This window comes from Hydractinia symbiolongicarpus, chromosome 5 (genome assembly GCF_029227915.1).
Source record: "Hydractinia symbiolongicarpus strain clone_291-10 chromosome 5, HSymV2.1, whole genome shotgun sequence".
NCBI lineage: Eukaryota > Metazoa > Cnidaria > Hydrozoa > Anthoathecata > Hydractiniidae > Hydractinia > Hydractinia symbiolongicarpus.
This window is the reverse complement of record NC_079879.1, coordinates 18,561,729-18,579,147: the sequence shown is the minus strand read 5'-3', so window position 1 is coordinate 18,579,147 and position 17,419 is coordinate 18,561,729. Positions and strand designations below refer to the sequence as shown.

The 17,419-nt window shown below is 35.2% G+C and overlaps 2 protein-coding genes across 3 annotated transcripts in view; both read right to left on the bottom strand.

Annotated features, from left to right (window-relative positions):
• Positions 1-13,696, bottom strand: part of LOC130645111 (uncharacterized) — a 28,931-nt gene extending 15,235 nt beyond the window's left edge. The window contains exon 1 of the mRNA XM_057450987.1: positions 12,172-13,696. The gene's annotated coding sequence lies outside the window, so the exon portion shown is untranslated. The remainder of the gene's footprint in view (positions 1-12,171) is intronic.
• LOC130645102 (microtubule-associated protein futsch-like) lies at positions 3,946-17,174 on the bottom strand. 2 transcript variants are annotated; one of them, XM_057450971.1, is made up of 9 exons: positions 16,741-17,174; positions 16,487-16,602; positions 10,331-10,420; positions 9,562-9,723; positions 9,000-9,159; positions 8,618-8,751; positions 7,254-7,358; positions 6,035-6,148; positions 3,946-5,836 (listed from the first exon to the last, which is right to left on the bottom strand). In XM_057450971.1, the coding sequence occupies exons 1-9, from the start codon at positions 16,860-16,862 to the stop codon at positions 4,122-4,124; spliced, it is 2,718 nt and encodes a 905-aa protein (XP_057306954.1). In that variant the 5' UTR covers positions 16,863-17,174; the 3' UTR covers positions 3,946-4,121. The 2 variants fall into 2 exon arrangements, with proteins under 2 accessions (XP_057306954.1, XP_057306955.1); XM_057450972.1 differs by lacking the exons at positions 16,487-16,602; positions 16,741-17,174 and adding an exon at positions 13,703-13,876.
• Between the last annotated feature and the right edge of the window lie 245 nt (positions 17,175-17,419).

Sequence of the window (17,419 nt, the reverse complement as noted above, 5' to 3'; positions counted from 1 at the left end):
AAACAAAAATTGCAAACATTTGCACTGCTGACGCAATTCTACAATTTTGTATAGTACTAGTCGTTAGCCGGTGGAAAATCCACGGGTTCGTCCGTCCTTTTTATACCGCATTGTGTGCTTCTCGCTATTGCGCAGCTAAGCTACCATTTTGCGTGACAGACAGACAGACAGACGTATACGGGGTATTATAATATAGACTAGTCGTTAACCCGTGGAAAAATCCACGGGGTCGCCCGTTGCGTTCGCTCGTCCCTTAAATTTACCCTTCGCAACAAAGTGGATAAAAATATATCGCATTTAATATTCGTGCGCATTTTAAAACTTTCGTGTTTCCGTTACGGGACGCCGCTTTCGTGGACACACAGACAGACGGAATACGGCTATTATTAAAGAGATGATATAGTATGTCGTCTTTTGCCAAAAGTTTCGTAGCATTTTGTACGGGTTAGGTTATCAGTGGATTGCACGCCAAGGGTTTCCTCTAATCAGTGAGCACGTTGATTTATCAAGAGAAACATCCCACTACCAAAACCCTCGTTTTAAAGAACTTCTACCGACGTGAAGCTAAGCGCAAACTGATTCAACATTTCACACCATCCACGTTGGATAAAATGTTGGATGAACTATTCACCATTTGCGCATTTCATCCAACAAGGTAAATCTTTAAATAAATCTCCATTTATTCGTTTTTTCTCATTCGAACAAAGATGACAGGCTACCGATATTGCTCTTCGAGCTGATTGACCCTTCTGCCGATTCCTCCTATCCAGAATCTTCATCTGAAAACGCTTCTTTCGAAGATAGGATTCAAAAACTTGTTTATCCACTGCTCATTTTGTTTTTTGAATGCAAAAAATCACGGCGGTCGAAACAACATGTTTGTGTTCCATCTCGTTGGAAAAATTTAGCGAAAACTTATTTATAAACATTTTATGAAGAAACGTTTTCTGGATATCTATACCAAAAATTATGCAGAAACGAGGTATTACTAAAATAATTCATTAAATTTTGGATAACCTTTGCCAAAGATATGCTAAATCTCCTAACAGGGGCCGAATGTAAATAGAGCGTAGTGTATTTCCCCCCTTCCCCCCTTCCGCCCCCCCAAAAAAAAAAAAAAAAAAATACACGTGCATGAATATTTAAAACGCTATCTAAACTACTCCGTTGTTTTAAAATTTGGACTGGAATTTTTTGGTGAAAAAAATAATAACTGTCAATTTACAACTCCGGGGGTAAACATTAAGATCACGGATGTCTGCGCTGGCTTTACAAAACTTAAACAGGTGAATACGAACTGGCTTTTTCTATTCCGTACTTTCTTTACTTAATAGGAGAGTATTGGATAAAGTGATTGTAAGAAGAAAGGAAAACCTGTTTTTTGAATTGAAAGACAAGAAGATAAACATACAGCACCCTACCCAACCCCTTCTTTATTGACGGACAATCTTTCTTTTAGCGGGGAATTCTGACCAATGTAGTGGTTATTCATTAATCACGAAATGCGAAACCTGCTTTCTAATTAGCAAACAAAAGTATGTTACTGATGTCTCGACACGGCGAACATTCAAAATATAGCTATATTAGGCGTTTTCTGCTCGTTTTTGTTTTTGACCGTTTCACAGTTTTTTTTAATATAGTATTGTTTTTGTCTAATTCCCTGAAACGACACATATATTCCCTTCATCTACTGTTAACACAGCTGTTATCACAGTTTAAAACTGCTTAATTGTAATTTTTGAAAACTTCACTGCTCAAAGGGAACTTGTTGCGTCTGAAAGTGAAATCAGTATGCAATAGCTTATGTTGTTTTTTCTTCTTTAAGATCTATCTCTTTAATAATAGCCGTATTTTGTCTTTGTGTCCGCGAGAGCCGCCTCCCGTAACGGAAACACGAAATTTTTAAAATGCGCACAATACCAAATGCGATATATTTTTGTCCACTTTGTTGCGACGGGTAAATTTAAAGGACGGGCGACACCGTGGATTTTTCCACGGGCCTAACGACCAGTCTATATTATAATACCCGTATACGTCCGTCCGTCCGTCTGTTTGTCTCGCAAAATGGTAGCTTAGCTGCGCAGGTAGCGAGACGCACGCAATGCGGTATAAAAAGGACGGGGGATCCCGTGGATTTTCCACAGGCTAACGACTAGTCTCTATAATAATAACCGTATTTTGTCTGTCTCTGCGCAGACCCCCCGCTTTTCCATTGTCTTTCTGCCTAAGTGGATTACTCCACAGGCCTTACTGACTAGTAAAAAAATAGTTAGGCCAACTGTTGAAAGTTAGTAAATGGCCGAATGTAAATCATCTTGTTTTACTTATTAGTGTTATTTCCTTTTCAGGGCAGTATGACCACGATTTCGGTTTTGGGAACACGTCCAATACTGACAGAAATAAGATAATTCGCTCAGCTGTTCACCTAGCAATGAACCTGTGGATGCATCTAGACGTTAATGAACCAGTGGATGCATCTAGACGTTAATGGACCAGTGGATGCATCTAGACGTTAATGAACCAGTGCATGCATCTAGACGTTAATGAACCAGTGGATACATCTAGACGTTAATGAACCAGTGGATGCATCTAGACGTCAATGAATCAGTGGATATCTAGACGTTAACATTATAAACTGGACGGCGTTCAAAGCAAATAATTTCGTTTAAATGAATTCCGACATGTAGACAACTTTTAATATGGCGGTCAGGTTTATTTCAAAAATAAGATAAATTCAACTTTGTTCCATGCAAAACTTTAATAATTCCAGTTATCGTGTGTCCCAGTGTACATTCTCCAGCAGGAAAGATAAAAAGCTCTTAAAACTCGTATTCCAGCTGTTTGTCGTGCTACTGACGCGCAAAATAGCGAATGAGATATACTATTATTTGTTAGAACGGGCAAATTCGCGAAGATTTTCCACAGGTTAACGCCTATTTCACTTGAGAATCTGAGTACTTTAACCATAAACAAAATGTGATGAAACAACACGTCAACCTGATGCTCAGACTTAGCGCAGAATATCGACGTTGTTTTTATCTGTTTCTTGAACCTTCCCCAACAGTTTCTTATAAAAAGTATCCGTAAACGTCGACCTCTCATTTCCCCAATTTCATGAATAAAACAAATAATTAAGGACGGATTTTCAAAACAGTTAAGAAACTTCTTTAGTTGGATGTATATAAAGTATCTATAACAATATAACAAATCACCTCAGCTCGAATAAATACCTTAATTTAACCTGTAAAAAAAGGAGACAAAAAATATAATTTAGAGGTTAGGAGATAGAAAAACTAAGTTTATGATGTATATAAAATATATAAAATAAAACAATGAAAAATACAATAAGACAGACTCACGTGACACATCACAGTAAAAATTATATTATATACATAAATTTTTGCAAGAAAATGAAACGAAGTTTTTTCTCATCACAAGTGGCTCTTTTATTCGTTCATTCATTCATTTATTCATTCATTCGTTCGTTCATCAAAAAAATGTTTTTCTTTGGAAGGAATGCTTATGCTAAGTTTATGGTTTTAGTAGTGCAGCTAAAATATCCGTTAACAAACAAAATTCTTCAAAAGGTTAGCAACACAAAACACACGTACAGAGATCAAAAAATTTGAATTTTAATATCTGCGTTATTATAGACAAACGAGTACACACACAGCAAGCAAAAGATAGCGAATTGATAAAAAATAATTGATTTGTAAATAAGGTTACTTAAACACAAAACCTTCGCACAGTGAATGAATAAATTCTACGTAAAGTTACAACGAAGAGAGGCAAGTAAGTTTTGAAGTTAACAAAAAACCACAGACATCCAAAAAATTTTTAAGTCTTCAAGCACCTTATCATCCTGAGGTTAAAGACTGGAATCAACACTCAATCCGGTGATGATGGAAAATATCTCTCTATATTTGTTAAGAAAAAAACAATAAATGTTGTTAAAAGAAATTTGTTTAAAAAAGTATAGATTTTAAAATTTTATAATTTGACAAATAACTATGTATATATAATTCTCGAGATTCCAAAAATTACAAATTATTAAGATAAAAAAAGCGAAAATGTAGTTACAAAGAAGTCAATTTTACAATTATATTTTGTACACAATACGTTTATACTTCAGCAATGTGTCCATTGGGTTGCGTTGTTGCATTCTCTGTAGTGTTACTACTTTTGCTAATATTAAGTTCGATATTTATTTCGTCAGTCAAACTTGAATCTCCCATATCAAGCGAAGGAATATCCAAATCCTCTCCTAGGTCTACAGACTTCTTCTTTTCTTCCGCCGATAACTCAGTGTTGATATCTCCGCTATTCGTAACAAGATTTACTACAGCAATTTCTGGCGAAGGAGTTTCCGTTACGGTGTGTTCGGAGGAATCGTTCGCGCTCTTAACTACCGTTTCAGTAATTATCGTTTCATTTTTTTGAGTTACGTTATCGTCCTCATCTTCCTCTTTCGTAGCTAACGGAGCGACAACTTCGTTTTTACCTCCATTCGCACTGACTTCCACCACTTCTGGAGTTGTTACCTCTGTCTCAACTTTTTTGGTAGCTGCAACGAGTTTTTCCTTTTCTTCTTCTGCCTTTACTTCTCCTTTCTCCACTGCTTTGGCAACTTTATCTGTGTCGACTATTACTTGTTCAGTAGTTGTTGTTGTATCTTCGGAACCTTTTGTACCATCTTCTGCGTCCTTTGCCGCCTCATCTGCAATAGCTGTAGGTTCTTTCGTGTTGATTGAAGTTTCTTCGGCGTTATTAGTCACTTCTTTCGTGTCTACTACTACCGTTACATCCTTTGTTTCTTCCACACCTGATGGACTTTCGTTAACACTCTCTGGAATCTCCACTGACTCGGAAGACAGGACTTCAAGTGATTCTTTGTTTTGCGTTTCAGGTTCAGCGACATCCCTTACCACACCTTCATTATCGTCTTTTCTCGATGATACTTCCTGCACAATGCTATCTACGGTTTGTTCCACTGCACTAACTGACTCACTTGTCACCACGGTTGACTCTAGGACCCCTTCGTTCTTGTTTTCCTCCTTTGACGATTCTTTTTTCCTCTCTGAAGTTTCTACACTTGCTTCTTCATCGTCCTGCTTTGGTTCTTCTTTTTTCTTTTCTTCTTCCAACCGTGTGATGACAATCTCAGCATCCATTTCAGTGGATTCGCTAGTAACTGGTGGTCCGTCAACAGGTCCATCGTTTTCTTCTTTTACTTCGGCTTTAATTACTTCAGTTGTAATTTCCATATTTTTGGAAGCCTCGGAGGTCTCCTCCACCCGCAATTCTTCAACTGACAGTTCTATTGGTTTCTTTTTATCCACACTAACAGTCACGTTTGCAACTGGCTCATTTGTTTGTTCCACCTCTACCACCGCTTGTGGTTCAGACGGGGTTTCGTTAGCCTTTATTTCTAAATCGTTAAATAACTGACTAGTTGTTTTTTTGTCACCGGAATCATCCTTGACTTCAAGTTGAACAGAATCCTCCGCTACCAAATCTTTTTCTTCACGTTTAATATCAACAGTCACAGGTTCCTCGCCCGCAGATGTTGATATTGGATCCTTCCGTACTGGCTCAGGCGTGGCCTCGCTTCCATCTTTACGCTCTCCGTTTTTGTCTAAAACCAACATGTCTGTATTCAATTTTTCGATTTCTGCGTTTAGTTTATCTAAATCTTCTTGTTTCTTTCGATCGGTTTCAGGGGTGTCCGAAGGAGTGACGGCAACTTCTTTATACAGTAAATCCTTTAACTGGACGTCTTCGTTTGTCGGAGTCTCTCCATCTGTGGGCTCTTCTAGTGGTTTAAACATGGAGCCAACTAAACAGATTAAGAAAAACGTTGTTTTCACAAGGAGGACGATATCAAAGTCTTAGTGGATTTTGTTAGTATATAGACAATGGCAGAAAGTATTTATATGAAACATTCGACTATCAAAATCATTCCCTGCTTGCTGCTATTGTTTTATTTATCACACTAAGTGATTATTAAGAAGATTAGCGAGTAAAAACTTCTCACCAGCTAGACACGAAACAGGAGGTGCGCCACCAGCACTCGTCTTTCGGACACGTGGCTGTGAAGTGCTTGACGTACGAGTTCCAAAACCAGCTGGCATGCCAGTTGTTTCAGTTTCTGTAACAATAAAAAAGTAAATTATCAATTAGAATGATTAAATAATATTATTGCAGAAGTGTTATCCATTCTCGATAAGATTTTCCTATTGGCTAATACTAACAATTGTGAAAAGTCGTCGACTAAGCATATGCGATGTGCGGCGAGGTAAAATACACTCTGCAAGAATAGACTGTCGCCGCAGGGGATAATCACAGAGCGTAAAATTTGACCACAGAACTCAGACACACTACAAACTGTGCGAAAATACAGAATATATGCTTCCGTTAAACCACAATGAACTTCGAAATTTATCGATCCAAAAAAGTTGATTACTTAGATAAAAAAAAACCTGTGTTTGTGTTATTAAATCTCAAATACTAATATCTACATAATTTTTGTATCTTCAACAAATACATATCATAAAAAAAGTATACTCCTCAGAAAGTATAATGAACATAACCTAAGAAGAGACTATTCGCAGTTTAATCTCTACTGGAGGATCTTTAAAGTGCGCAAGAAGAGGAGGAAATCCGCGTTAGTGTTTAGGGGCTGTTCATATAAGGCGGGCTGGCACGGTTAGGTGAGCTGAAGAAAGTCACGAAAGTTTATTTATATATTTTACAGCGCATTCTAAAGTAAATTTACATTACAAAGATTCTTCGAAAAAATGTAATCCGTGCTAGTAGGATAGAAAGAGAGTCAGCGATAGTCAAAAATAGAAGTTAAACCATCGCTATTTTTGGTATTTTCGTGGGCAGCCCGGTCAATCGGGCCAGCTCACCTTCATATGAACAGCCATATCAAAAGACAATCACTTTAAAGTATGCGTTGCAAAATATGTGGAGATTAATCTGTGAAGTGTCAGCCTTCTTGTCGTTGCGGTAACTTTTTTTATAAGACATTGACTCTTTAACTTAAAAATCGCTTTGAACTATTGTAGATCGAAGGACTTCCTCCAAAACAAATGATTTAAAGGGTTTCACGATTTTTCTATTTATTATTTACTGAAATTAGCAATTGTTTATAAAAAAAGGTATTACGCAACCAACTTTTAATATTAGTGACAGTGTAAATAGACCTTTAGTAATCGATCAAAACCTGTTAGTTGCGTTCGTATACTTACCAGTAGGAAAAGCAGAGGATTGTCTTTTTCGACCAGGATGATCTTCAGGTTTGGTAGCAGAGCTATACATACGCTTGCGATCCTCATATTCTGGTATTTCGTTATCTGTTAGGACAGTTAGATAAACACAAATACACAACAGGTTAGGGTGTACACGAAATACGCTTTTTTATAAGAACAATTTTATAAGAACACGAGCCTTAGATCGTTTCTTTTCTATGGCTTCATTGTTTATGATCACAACTATAGAGCACCATATTGGTAACAAAGGTGCCTATTTTCATATGAACACAAAAAATTTAAAGAAATTTGAGAAAAAACCCAAATGTAAGAACAAAAATAAAGATGATTTCAGAAATCGTGTTCAAAAAAGGCTCGAGAACTAAGAGCAGCCAGCCTCAGGTCAATTTTAGTTGTTCCCATAAAAAAACGTGTAAATAAATTAAATTAAAAAACTATTCACACAAAAACACACGAGTTATATATAGTACGGGTTAAAGACGCAAAGTTATAAAGTTTCCTTGATTACAAACTCGCTTGTCTGTTCGATCAGAGCTGTAGCGACGATATTCGCCTTTGGAACGGAAAAAATAAATGGAATATAACGACAAATTAACATTTCTATGCTGAAGGTAGAAGCAGGGGGTATATTGGCTAAATTTTTCTGTATGGAATCTAAGATAAGTAGCAAGGTATGGCTTACACCAGTGCAATAATTTACACAAATAAAAACAGTGACCCCTGCCACTAGCATTTTTAATGATTTTTTAGCAACACTGAAAGACAAGAAAAATTAAGTCAAAGTTCGTAATATCTCACTAGTGTGAACCACCCTTGAAATCACTCATCTAGTGAACCACGAAAAATTATCTCTACCATTTCCCCGAAGTTGAAAATAGTTTAATAGCTCGAACACAATTTGCAGGGTAGATCTCTTACACATCAAATATTTTTGAGTGCAATAAAAATATACATTAATAAAAATGATTTGGTTAGAAAATATTATTCTTGTATCTATCATTATGAAATTTATTTTCTCAGCATAGTGGAAAAACACGAAGTTTAATTTTAAAAATAAATACACAAAAGTTGGTTTTTCTAACATTATTATTAGCTATTCATATTACATTACACCCTTTTTCTTCCTTAAGAATGTGTTTCATAAAAATACCAGGGTTTTTGATTACAATAATAGGAAAATAAGAATAACAAACAGCCTGGTTATAATATTAGTAGTTTTATAAAAATAAAGCGTGTTTAACTTAAATTTTGTCCCTAATATCCCCCTAAAGAATACTTATAGTGCAGAAAATTTTGAGGGACATCTGCACGACCTCGTTTTCACATTAACGTTATGTACATACCATCTTTGTGTGATATGTCAACGCCTGACAAAACTTTGTTTAAAGTCTCAATCCAGTTGTTTACTTCGTCTTCAGATTCTCCTGCAAATACAGCAAGCTTGGAGTCCTCGTTTTTTGGTTTTAAACGGAACGCTCTAAAATAATATTTTTGTGCTCATCATAACAAATTATGTCACAGTAATATTTCAAACACATGATTTAACTTCGTCAAGCATATTCACGTCTTTTCGCGATTGGGAGATATATCCTTTGGAATAGCTGCCTTGGTTTACCCATAAACATTTTTCAGTATTTAGGAAGGAAGGGAGCATCTATATTAATTTTTTCACTTCAACGTCACAGAACTTATTCGTTTAAAAGAGCATCATCACAAATTACATACATTTTCTTTTTTTCATTTGCATTTTCAACAGTATAGTTCTGAATAGCAATCGCATAGTCAGCCGCAATATCAAATGATGTTTTATAACAGTATATTTTTTGTACTTTCACAACACACCAATATCTCTTCCAACCAACTGGTACTAAACCATGCCCACCAGCTGAAAAAAACAACAACAAGAATTGGATTAAAATCTTCTACAGAATGATGATACATCTTCATCTCCATTTTCTTTGTCTTTATTTCTGAAGATGCACAACATATTTTCTTTATTATTTTTACGAATCTTTATACAAAGTAAAATATTTACAAATTTGCATCTGAAAAACGCTGTTATCAATGTTTGTTCGTTTACATTTATTTACGTGTGTTTTCACACACACAAAACACAAGTCAACGATTTTAACTACTAATTTGAATAGGCTTTTAATACCTTAATAAACGTTTAGCTGATTTGCAGAAAAAATGCCAGATTTACCTTTGATGACAACGGTATAATCCAAAGAAGCTTAAAACTAAAAATCAAATCAAATTTCAAATCATATCATTACAAAAGTCTTACATTTCTTTAGAAGCCAGCCTTCATGGTCTGCTCTCCCAAGATCTCTGCATGGTACATTTAGTTCAGCATGATCGAGTGACTTTTTGCGAACTAACTTTTTCTGTTTTTTCATATCTATTGGTTCTGGTGATTTTTCACCGGTTACTTCAACCTCTTTGATTTCTAAACAAAACAAAAAAACATTAGAAAAACTATGTTCACATGACTTTACATATAAGAAATAATTAAAACTCTACTATCTAAATCTTTACAACACACAATCTTTTACTGTTATGCTACTAACTTGAAAAAATTCAACAATATTGTGGTTTTTTAATAATAGAATAACTCAATGACTACTTAAATAATGCAGTAACATATTTCACTTTTTTATCAGCAACACTAACATAATAGATTACGATGTTTTCTTGAAGGAGAAGAGCATCCAAATCCAGTAATATGTAAAAAACACAGCATGTAACACAAAAAGAGTGTATTTGTAATTTAAAAAGAGAAACAAAAAATGTTTTTATTTCCTGCTGTTGTTTATATTTTTTGTAAACATCAACAATAACATGAACTCTCAGTTTACACACTTTTCTATAGTCCGATCAAACACTTTCTTTTACTAATATCAAAAGTTTAATGATAAGAAATACCTTATATTAGATGGTGATTTAAAACATGAAGTAGGAGATACAATAGCAATTACAGGATATAATTTTATTAATAACACAACGTAATGTAAAACAACTCAATGTGTTTATAAAGCGTTATATTATGCACTTACTTTTACCATCAATTTCAATCTGTTTTTCAGTACTAAAAAAAGTTTGACTGACTTTCCTTTGTTTTGGTTTGTCTACATCTCCATTTGACTCTAAAAATCAAAAATTCAAGACATTGATTTTGAAAAATCATAATTTGAAACATGTATATAATCGGCAATTTTCTTGTTCAATGAGTTAATTACTTATCATTAGTTTAAACATTTAAAAAAAATTATTTAAACTTAAAAAATGCAGGTAAAAGCAGATTTTGTTTTCTTTGTAACAAATATTTAATCAGGTTTAAGGAAAATCTTTGGGACCACAATTTAGTCCAGATGACCTGGTCAATTTAAAAGAAATTGAAAACCTCTGTATATTGCAAAAAAACTTTTACTGGTATCCTTATAAACTAAACTACAAGTTTCATCTCTTTCTCATACAAATGCGGTCTTATTAAATGATTTATAGAAAGGAGATATAAAATAAATAACAAAATGAAGTTGAGACAATACTTAAGCAGAACTTGTATCCTGATTGTTTAGTTATAACAAAATAATTCATAAATACCTGGATAATAAACATAGCATCAACAATAATAAGAATAAAAATGACAAAACTAATGTACATGTTTACTTGTACAGGATGTAAGGCCTGTTACATTGGTGAATCTACCAGACATTTCAGATAGCAAAACAAGTTGCAGAATCTGAATTCTTTAAATGGTAATATCTTGAGAACGAAAAGAGCTTTTCAAAAAATATAAAGACTTGTTAACCAACTCTTTAAGCTCTATAATAGCCCCACACCATTTTAACCTTGGGTTCCCTTTAAAACATGATATGATATTAAAAATAAGTTGTATTTTTAAATTACTAAAAAAACAAGTCGAAAAGGCAAAGTGAGTCGGTCGGTCGGTCGGTCGGATAAAGATTTTTCCCAAAAAATTACAAATATACTATATTTCACAACCATATTTTGTTATTCATTTTAAATGTACCCCAGCTGTATTTTTAGCCTCCGTTTCAAGTTCAATTTTTGTCAGTCAATGTCGTTCCCATGGTTTTCGCTTGTAATGCCGTATAAATCATCATCATCATCATTCTCGGCTTAACATCCGTTTTCCATGCTAGCATGGGTTGGACGGGTATAATAATGACCCTCTTCCAATATGATCTAGACTGTGTTAGATCTAAACTCAACTTCCTCTGTATCAAGTCTGTCCTTATAACCTCCTGCCAAGTCTTTCTCGGTCTGCCTCTGGGATTTGCCCCATGAACTATCAAGTCTCTACACTTTCTTATCCAATTATCCTCCTCCATTCTTACCAAGTGCCCCAGCCAATTCAATCTTCTTATATGGATAACATCTTTAATTCTACGGAGACTTAGCATGCTTCTTAGCTCGTCTGAACTCTTTCTGTCTCTCAGACTGGCGTTACACATCCACCTAACCATTCTCATATCATTCCTTTCTAAACGGTCAAGATCTTCCTGCTTCACTGCCCATGTCTCACTACCGTACAACATAACACTTCTTATACAGGCCTCATACAACCTACCTTTTACCTCAATTGACAGGACTCTGCTAGTCAACAAAGGAAGTAACTCTCTGAACTTTTTCCAAGCAGTACCTATCCTGCAAGTAACACTTCTTCCAACACCCCCTTCACTGTCCAACGTATCACCTATAAGTAACAGAAGTTCTCAACTATATCTAACGAGCCACTGTTGTACATCATTGAAGCTGGAAATACTTCATTCTCTATAATCTCAGCTTTGCAACGCTTGCATGCAAACTGAATGTCAGCTCTTAACCTTCCACTAATACTACTGCACTTCTTATGTACCCAATGCTTGCAAACAAAAAATTGAGTTACTACCAACCCCTTTCCTGCAAACTCCACAAGGCCACTTTCCAACTACAAGGTCACACTTGGCTGCAATGCTACTAATCATGATTTTAGACTTTGCTGTGTTTACCTTTAGCACTTTCTCTTCTAGTCCTTTCTTCCACTTCTCAAACTTTTCAACTAATTCTTCCATCGACTCTGCTATGAGAACCAAATCATCTGCATACAATAACTCCCATGGACAACCTGTTCTAAACTCCATCAACAGCGCTTCTAAGACTAGAACAAACAACAAAGGACTAAGTTCAGAACCCTGATGTACACCAACATTTACACTAAATTCATCACTAAGTGAATCGTTAATCCTGACACGACTTCTAGCATTGCTGTACATAGACTGTACCATCGTAACTAGCCACTCATCCACACCTAATTTTCTCAGAGCTCACTAAATAACTTTACGTGGCACTCTATAAAAAGCTTTCTCCAAATCTACAAAGGCAAAATAGAGATTCTTTCTCTTTCCTAAATAGTTTTCCTGAAGCTGTCTGAGTAAAAATATTGCATCTGTAGTGCCATGCGAATCAGAAAAATATAGCACTGAGTAGTGCAGCGCAGTCCCCTATCGAAATAATTCAGAGGACCGCTGAAAAGGTAAATGGTGGATTTTGTTGCGTGTCGAAGATTGTTCGTGGATTGTTTGGTTTATTTTTTACAAATTTACCGACTCCCCGACTTGACTTTAGCCTTTCAAAGTGAGTCGGTCGAGAGACGCTAACCAATTATATTTTTGAAGGTGGCCCTACCTGTAGCTAAACTTGCCTTTAGGGAAGAGTCAAAAATCGATTTTTTCAAAAAAACGTCATTTCGACGTTTAGCTAGGGGGGAGGGGGTTTTGACCATGACGTTTATCAAAATATCGATTTTTCTTTTTAAAAAGAAGTAAACAAATATCGATAAAACACTTGTTTCTTGGAACATATACAATCCGCATTATAAAATAGCTAGACATATAGCTACATAAACAAACTGCTCACAACACAGCCTACAAGGTTGTCACTGCGAAGAAGATAATTTGCAGAATATACTTTGAAGGACGATAGACTGTGGTTCCTTCAACTCCTTATTATGTAAAAAACAAAGAGTTTCTTTAGGATAGGGTATCTCATTTGCTTTGTCTATTTTTACAGATAGTTAGTGCAGCCAGGCTGCATGGAGGCTTTTCCGCTTCGCACGACGAAACATTGGAACGCAAAAGATGCTGGAATATGGTATATTTGCAATATTGAAAACTAGTGTGATATTTCTGCTAAGGAGGGGGGATGTTGAAGATAGAACGTCGAAATGACGTTTTTTTAAAAAAAATCGATTTTTGACTCTTCCCTTAGCTACCTTGCTAAAAATAGAGTTATAGTTATAGCTAGCTAGTTTGCTGCTAAGATCTGATCAGTAATGTTGCACAAGCGAATCAAGAGAAAAGAAATTAGGTACTTCCACGAATATTAATAAGCTGGCTGGTGAGTTGTTTAAAAAAATTACTTACTTCTCCCTTTCCTGACTTTCAATTTGTGTATTATCCGTGTTGTTTCTTGTGTTTACAGTAGTGTGGTTACGTTAACCACGATTAAACAACATAACAACATGGCCCCCTTGTTTCGGCCAGTGTGTCCGAACAGAAAACAAAAATCTACTCGATGTCGGTACAACAAACAACAACCCGCTTACCATGGAATTTTACTTTCGACTTACGAGCTGCAACCCCGGGCCTCTAGGCTAAGAAAATATTTGCCCCTATCCTTACCCTTTTAGCTGTAGGTCCGGTTTGGCTATGGGATCTACCAGGCCCCGAAATGAAAAATTGAGAATTTATTATCGCGATATGAAAGTAAGATTACATTCTCAGTTACCTTTTCCGCTTGCCTTTTTCAGAATTGAATTTTCTGGAATATTCCTCATCGTGTCAGCTTTTTGTCCCACAAAGCAAAAAAAAATGTTTCTTTGTTACGTTTTATATCTATGGACTACGATTCCACACTCCCTTTTTTAATTTGAAAAGCTATTTATATAATTTAGATATGTGGTACTCTGTCGTGGAGACTTGGCAATGAAGGCGATATAATTTTACCGTTTACCATGGTAAGCGTGATAACAATATTTGAACCCGGCGAACGAGAGCAGCCAAACTTCCTTTAATCAAAACAACAACTTCCTTAATTGAGAAGGAGAAAAATTTATGACATAGTTTTAAAACTATTTATTAGAACAACCACTTCCGACTATGTAACATATGACCAGAGCTTTAAACCTTGGAAACGGAGTTGACTTTACTCTCAATTTTACATTTCAAAATTAATGCACTAAGTTTTTTTAACGGCCTTAGGGATGTTTATATCGTACAGAGGATAGTCACATATTGAAAATATTTTTGTCCGCAAACGAAGAACAAAAATTCATAACTATTCTTCTGTAAGTTGGTGATGCCGCGGCCATGTTGTAAAATTGTCTATTTGAAGTCCCTTTGGTGTGTAATTTTTTTTAAGTTTAAAGGATGTTAATTGTTAACCAAAATCGATCTCCCAAACTCTAAATTTTATTTTTTATTTAAAGTTTAGTTTTATATTTCCCATTCAAACTTTGGACACACTCCTTGTTATAAAACAACATCCATTTCATTAAACAAACATCGTTTCACATCTGAACACGACGATTTCACAGTCATGTACCGTGTGTTGATAGCAATGACAAGTTTTATGTTTCACAGAGGAAACACACAATGGAGATAAAACATTTTCAATCTCTGCAAATCAAAACAACACCCAGTGGTAAACCATACATAGCTTCCAACCTCGTATCCACGGTCTGTTAACAGAAAGATTGTGAGCGATGTAAAAACCATCAACATGCCGTTCGGGTGAGGATAACATGATTCTTTTTTTCAAAATGATCTTTCTTTATACTCATTGATAGGTGCAAATTTAAAAAACAAAACAGGCCCTGGTATTGAAGTTGACTTTAAGCCGCATGCTGTCACCAACCCTCATTTTTGTTATTGACACCTAAATTCTCTCGAGATAAAATCAAACACATATTTATTTGGTTCTCAGTCAACCTTGTATCGAGAGCATTTTGTTTTTTGGATTATTTTGATGGAGGTGAAAACTAGCCGCTCCGTAATAATGGCACAGGGCCAAGAGAACCTGGGACATCTGGTATTTTTTACAATGTTTACAACAAAACGCATCAAAATGTTTTTTTCACAATATTTGTAAGCACCAGTAAAAGAACAAGAAGAAGATTCAAACTTCCGTTCCAACAAAAGGTGAGCAAAAATAAACAACAAAAACAAGAAATCGAAGAAACAGAGAATAATATGTTATGAAGTAAAATGAGCTTTTGTCAACTTTTTGTACGTATCTACCTTGTTCACACAGTACTTTAGGATATACCTGGTTGATCCGCATAGTATATAAAAAAGAAGAATGTTAAAGAATTCACAGAGATAAAAAAAAATAAAGCTGGCTACGAAAATGTAAATAATGTTTCGATAAAGACAATATATCGTGTCGAAAAGCGCTACCCCTGGTGGTTCCGTGCCGATGTTAAAAAAGCTAGAAAATCCTGAAGATAGGGCTATTGTTAAATCTCTGTATCGCTGTGTATCGTCCAGTGTGATTGCAGTGCACTGAGAATCCGGATTCAATGAGTGCGTCTTATACACGGATTTCACTAGATGGAAAGCTCATTAATGAGTACAATCGTCAACAAGCAAGAAGTTTTAAAGTAATGCAGGTTTCTGTTGTTTTCAGTCTCGTTTTAAAATCACATATGGAAACGAGGCTTGATAAAAAACTAATCAAAATGTTTTCGGAAAGTGGAAGTAACAGCAATGTAGGTGAAAAACATTGCAGGCCCCGGGTTCAATGTTTGTATCTTCCACGTTGTGTCGGACTTATTTCAACAAGCATTAGTACGAAGTAAGTTCAAAGTGGCACAGGCGGTTAAAAGACAATTTTATTATCTATTATAAGTGTCATCGTTAAAAGGCGGGCTAAAGATAGCAAGTTTTCCACTTTCGTTGTTGCACTCTTAGTAAAAACTTTTTCTCAACTCGATCAACCAGATATACGGGAAAAGAGTTATTACAGTTTAAAAAGCGAGCTTCATTAATGTTAACGAATAGGGAAGGTTTATTGAATGTTGAATATGGTTTCGCAGTAGAAAGGTGGGAAGCATTTTCTATACATTAATTTGACCTTCTGAAAAATTTAATTTTATGAATATCTTTTTTGCACAAAGGTAAACTGATAAATAATTAGCGATGTTTTACCTGTTATTTCAATACGTGGTGCATCTGTGATGTCACTTTCTTGAATTGTACTGTCAGGTGCCACATTTTCTTTGTCTAAGCTCTCGTTTTTACTTTGTTGTCGTTTTCTACCGCTCCTAAAAGTTGAGAAATTTTTAAAATATTAAAAAGTTGTAAGAAGTTGTTTATCATATTATTCTCCTGGTAAACTTGTTGCTTGTAACTCGCTTTATTTTTAATAAGTGTGGACGTACTAAATCTGTGCTTTAACTTACATTAATCTCTTGCTTCTTCTCAGTGCATTACCAAGTTTTTTCGAAAAATTATTTTGACCAGCTTTCAATTCTCCATCTTCCTTTATTTCTTCTTCGATGATAACATGTTCTTCCGAAGACATTTTTTTTCTTATGCTTCTTCTTCTTCTTGACAATTACTTTTGACTGTATATTTAAACTTAATTTTTAGAAAGTTGCAGTAATTTTATACCTAACCCAAGAATGAACATATATTTTCTTTAACTCACATTCTTTTTCTCTCCCACTGTGTTACAACTGAGACGAAATGTTGCCAGTAGCAACCACATGTTTTAAATTGCATTTCCGCGGTAGAATAGTTTCCAAGACAAAAAATCTGCATTTTTTTACACTTTCTAGTTCGATTTAACGCTTTTTAAAAAACATATTATAAGCAACAATGTGATTGAGGTATTCTTCTCTTTTTATTTTCATCAAGCTAGAAATACACAAACCAAGCAAGAGGATGAGTTTTGTTTAACTTACTTAACCTCTCTGTGCTTAAATGTGAAAAAGATATGTATTGTTTTGGGTGGCTTCCCACCTCTGAACATTGATAAAATAACGCCATATGCATTCCACAACTTCCAACTATTCTCATGTAAGTCATTAAATTAACGGTGCATTCCTCGTTCTTTTAAAATCAATGCATCTGTTGATA

Coding starts and splice junctions, on each gene's coding strand:
- LOC130645102 (XM_057450971.1), bottom strand. CDS start 16,862: ATGTCTTCGGAAGAACATGTTATCATCGAAGAAGAAATAAAGGAAGAT. Junction 6,149..7,253: donor ATCCTCTGCTTTTCCTACTG/GTAAGTATACGA, acceptor TTATTGTTACAG/AAACTGAAACAACTGGCATG. Junction 5,837..6,034: donor TCCTGTTTCGTGTCTAGCTG/GTGAGAAGTTTT, acceptor TAATCTGTTTAG/TTGGCTCCATGTTTAAACCA.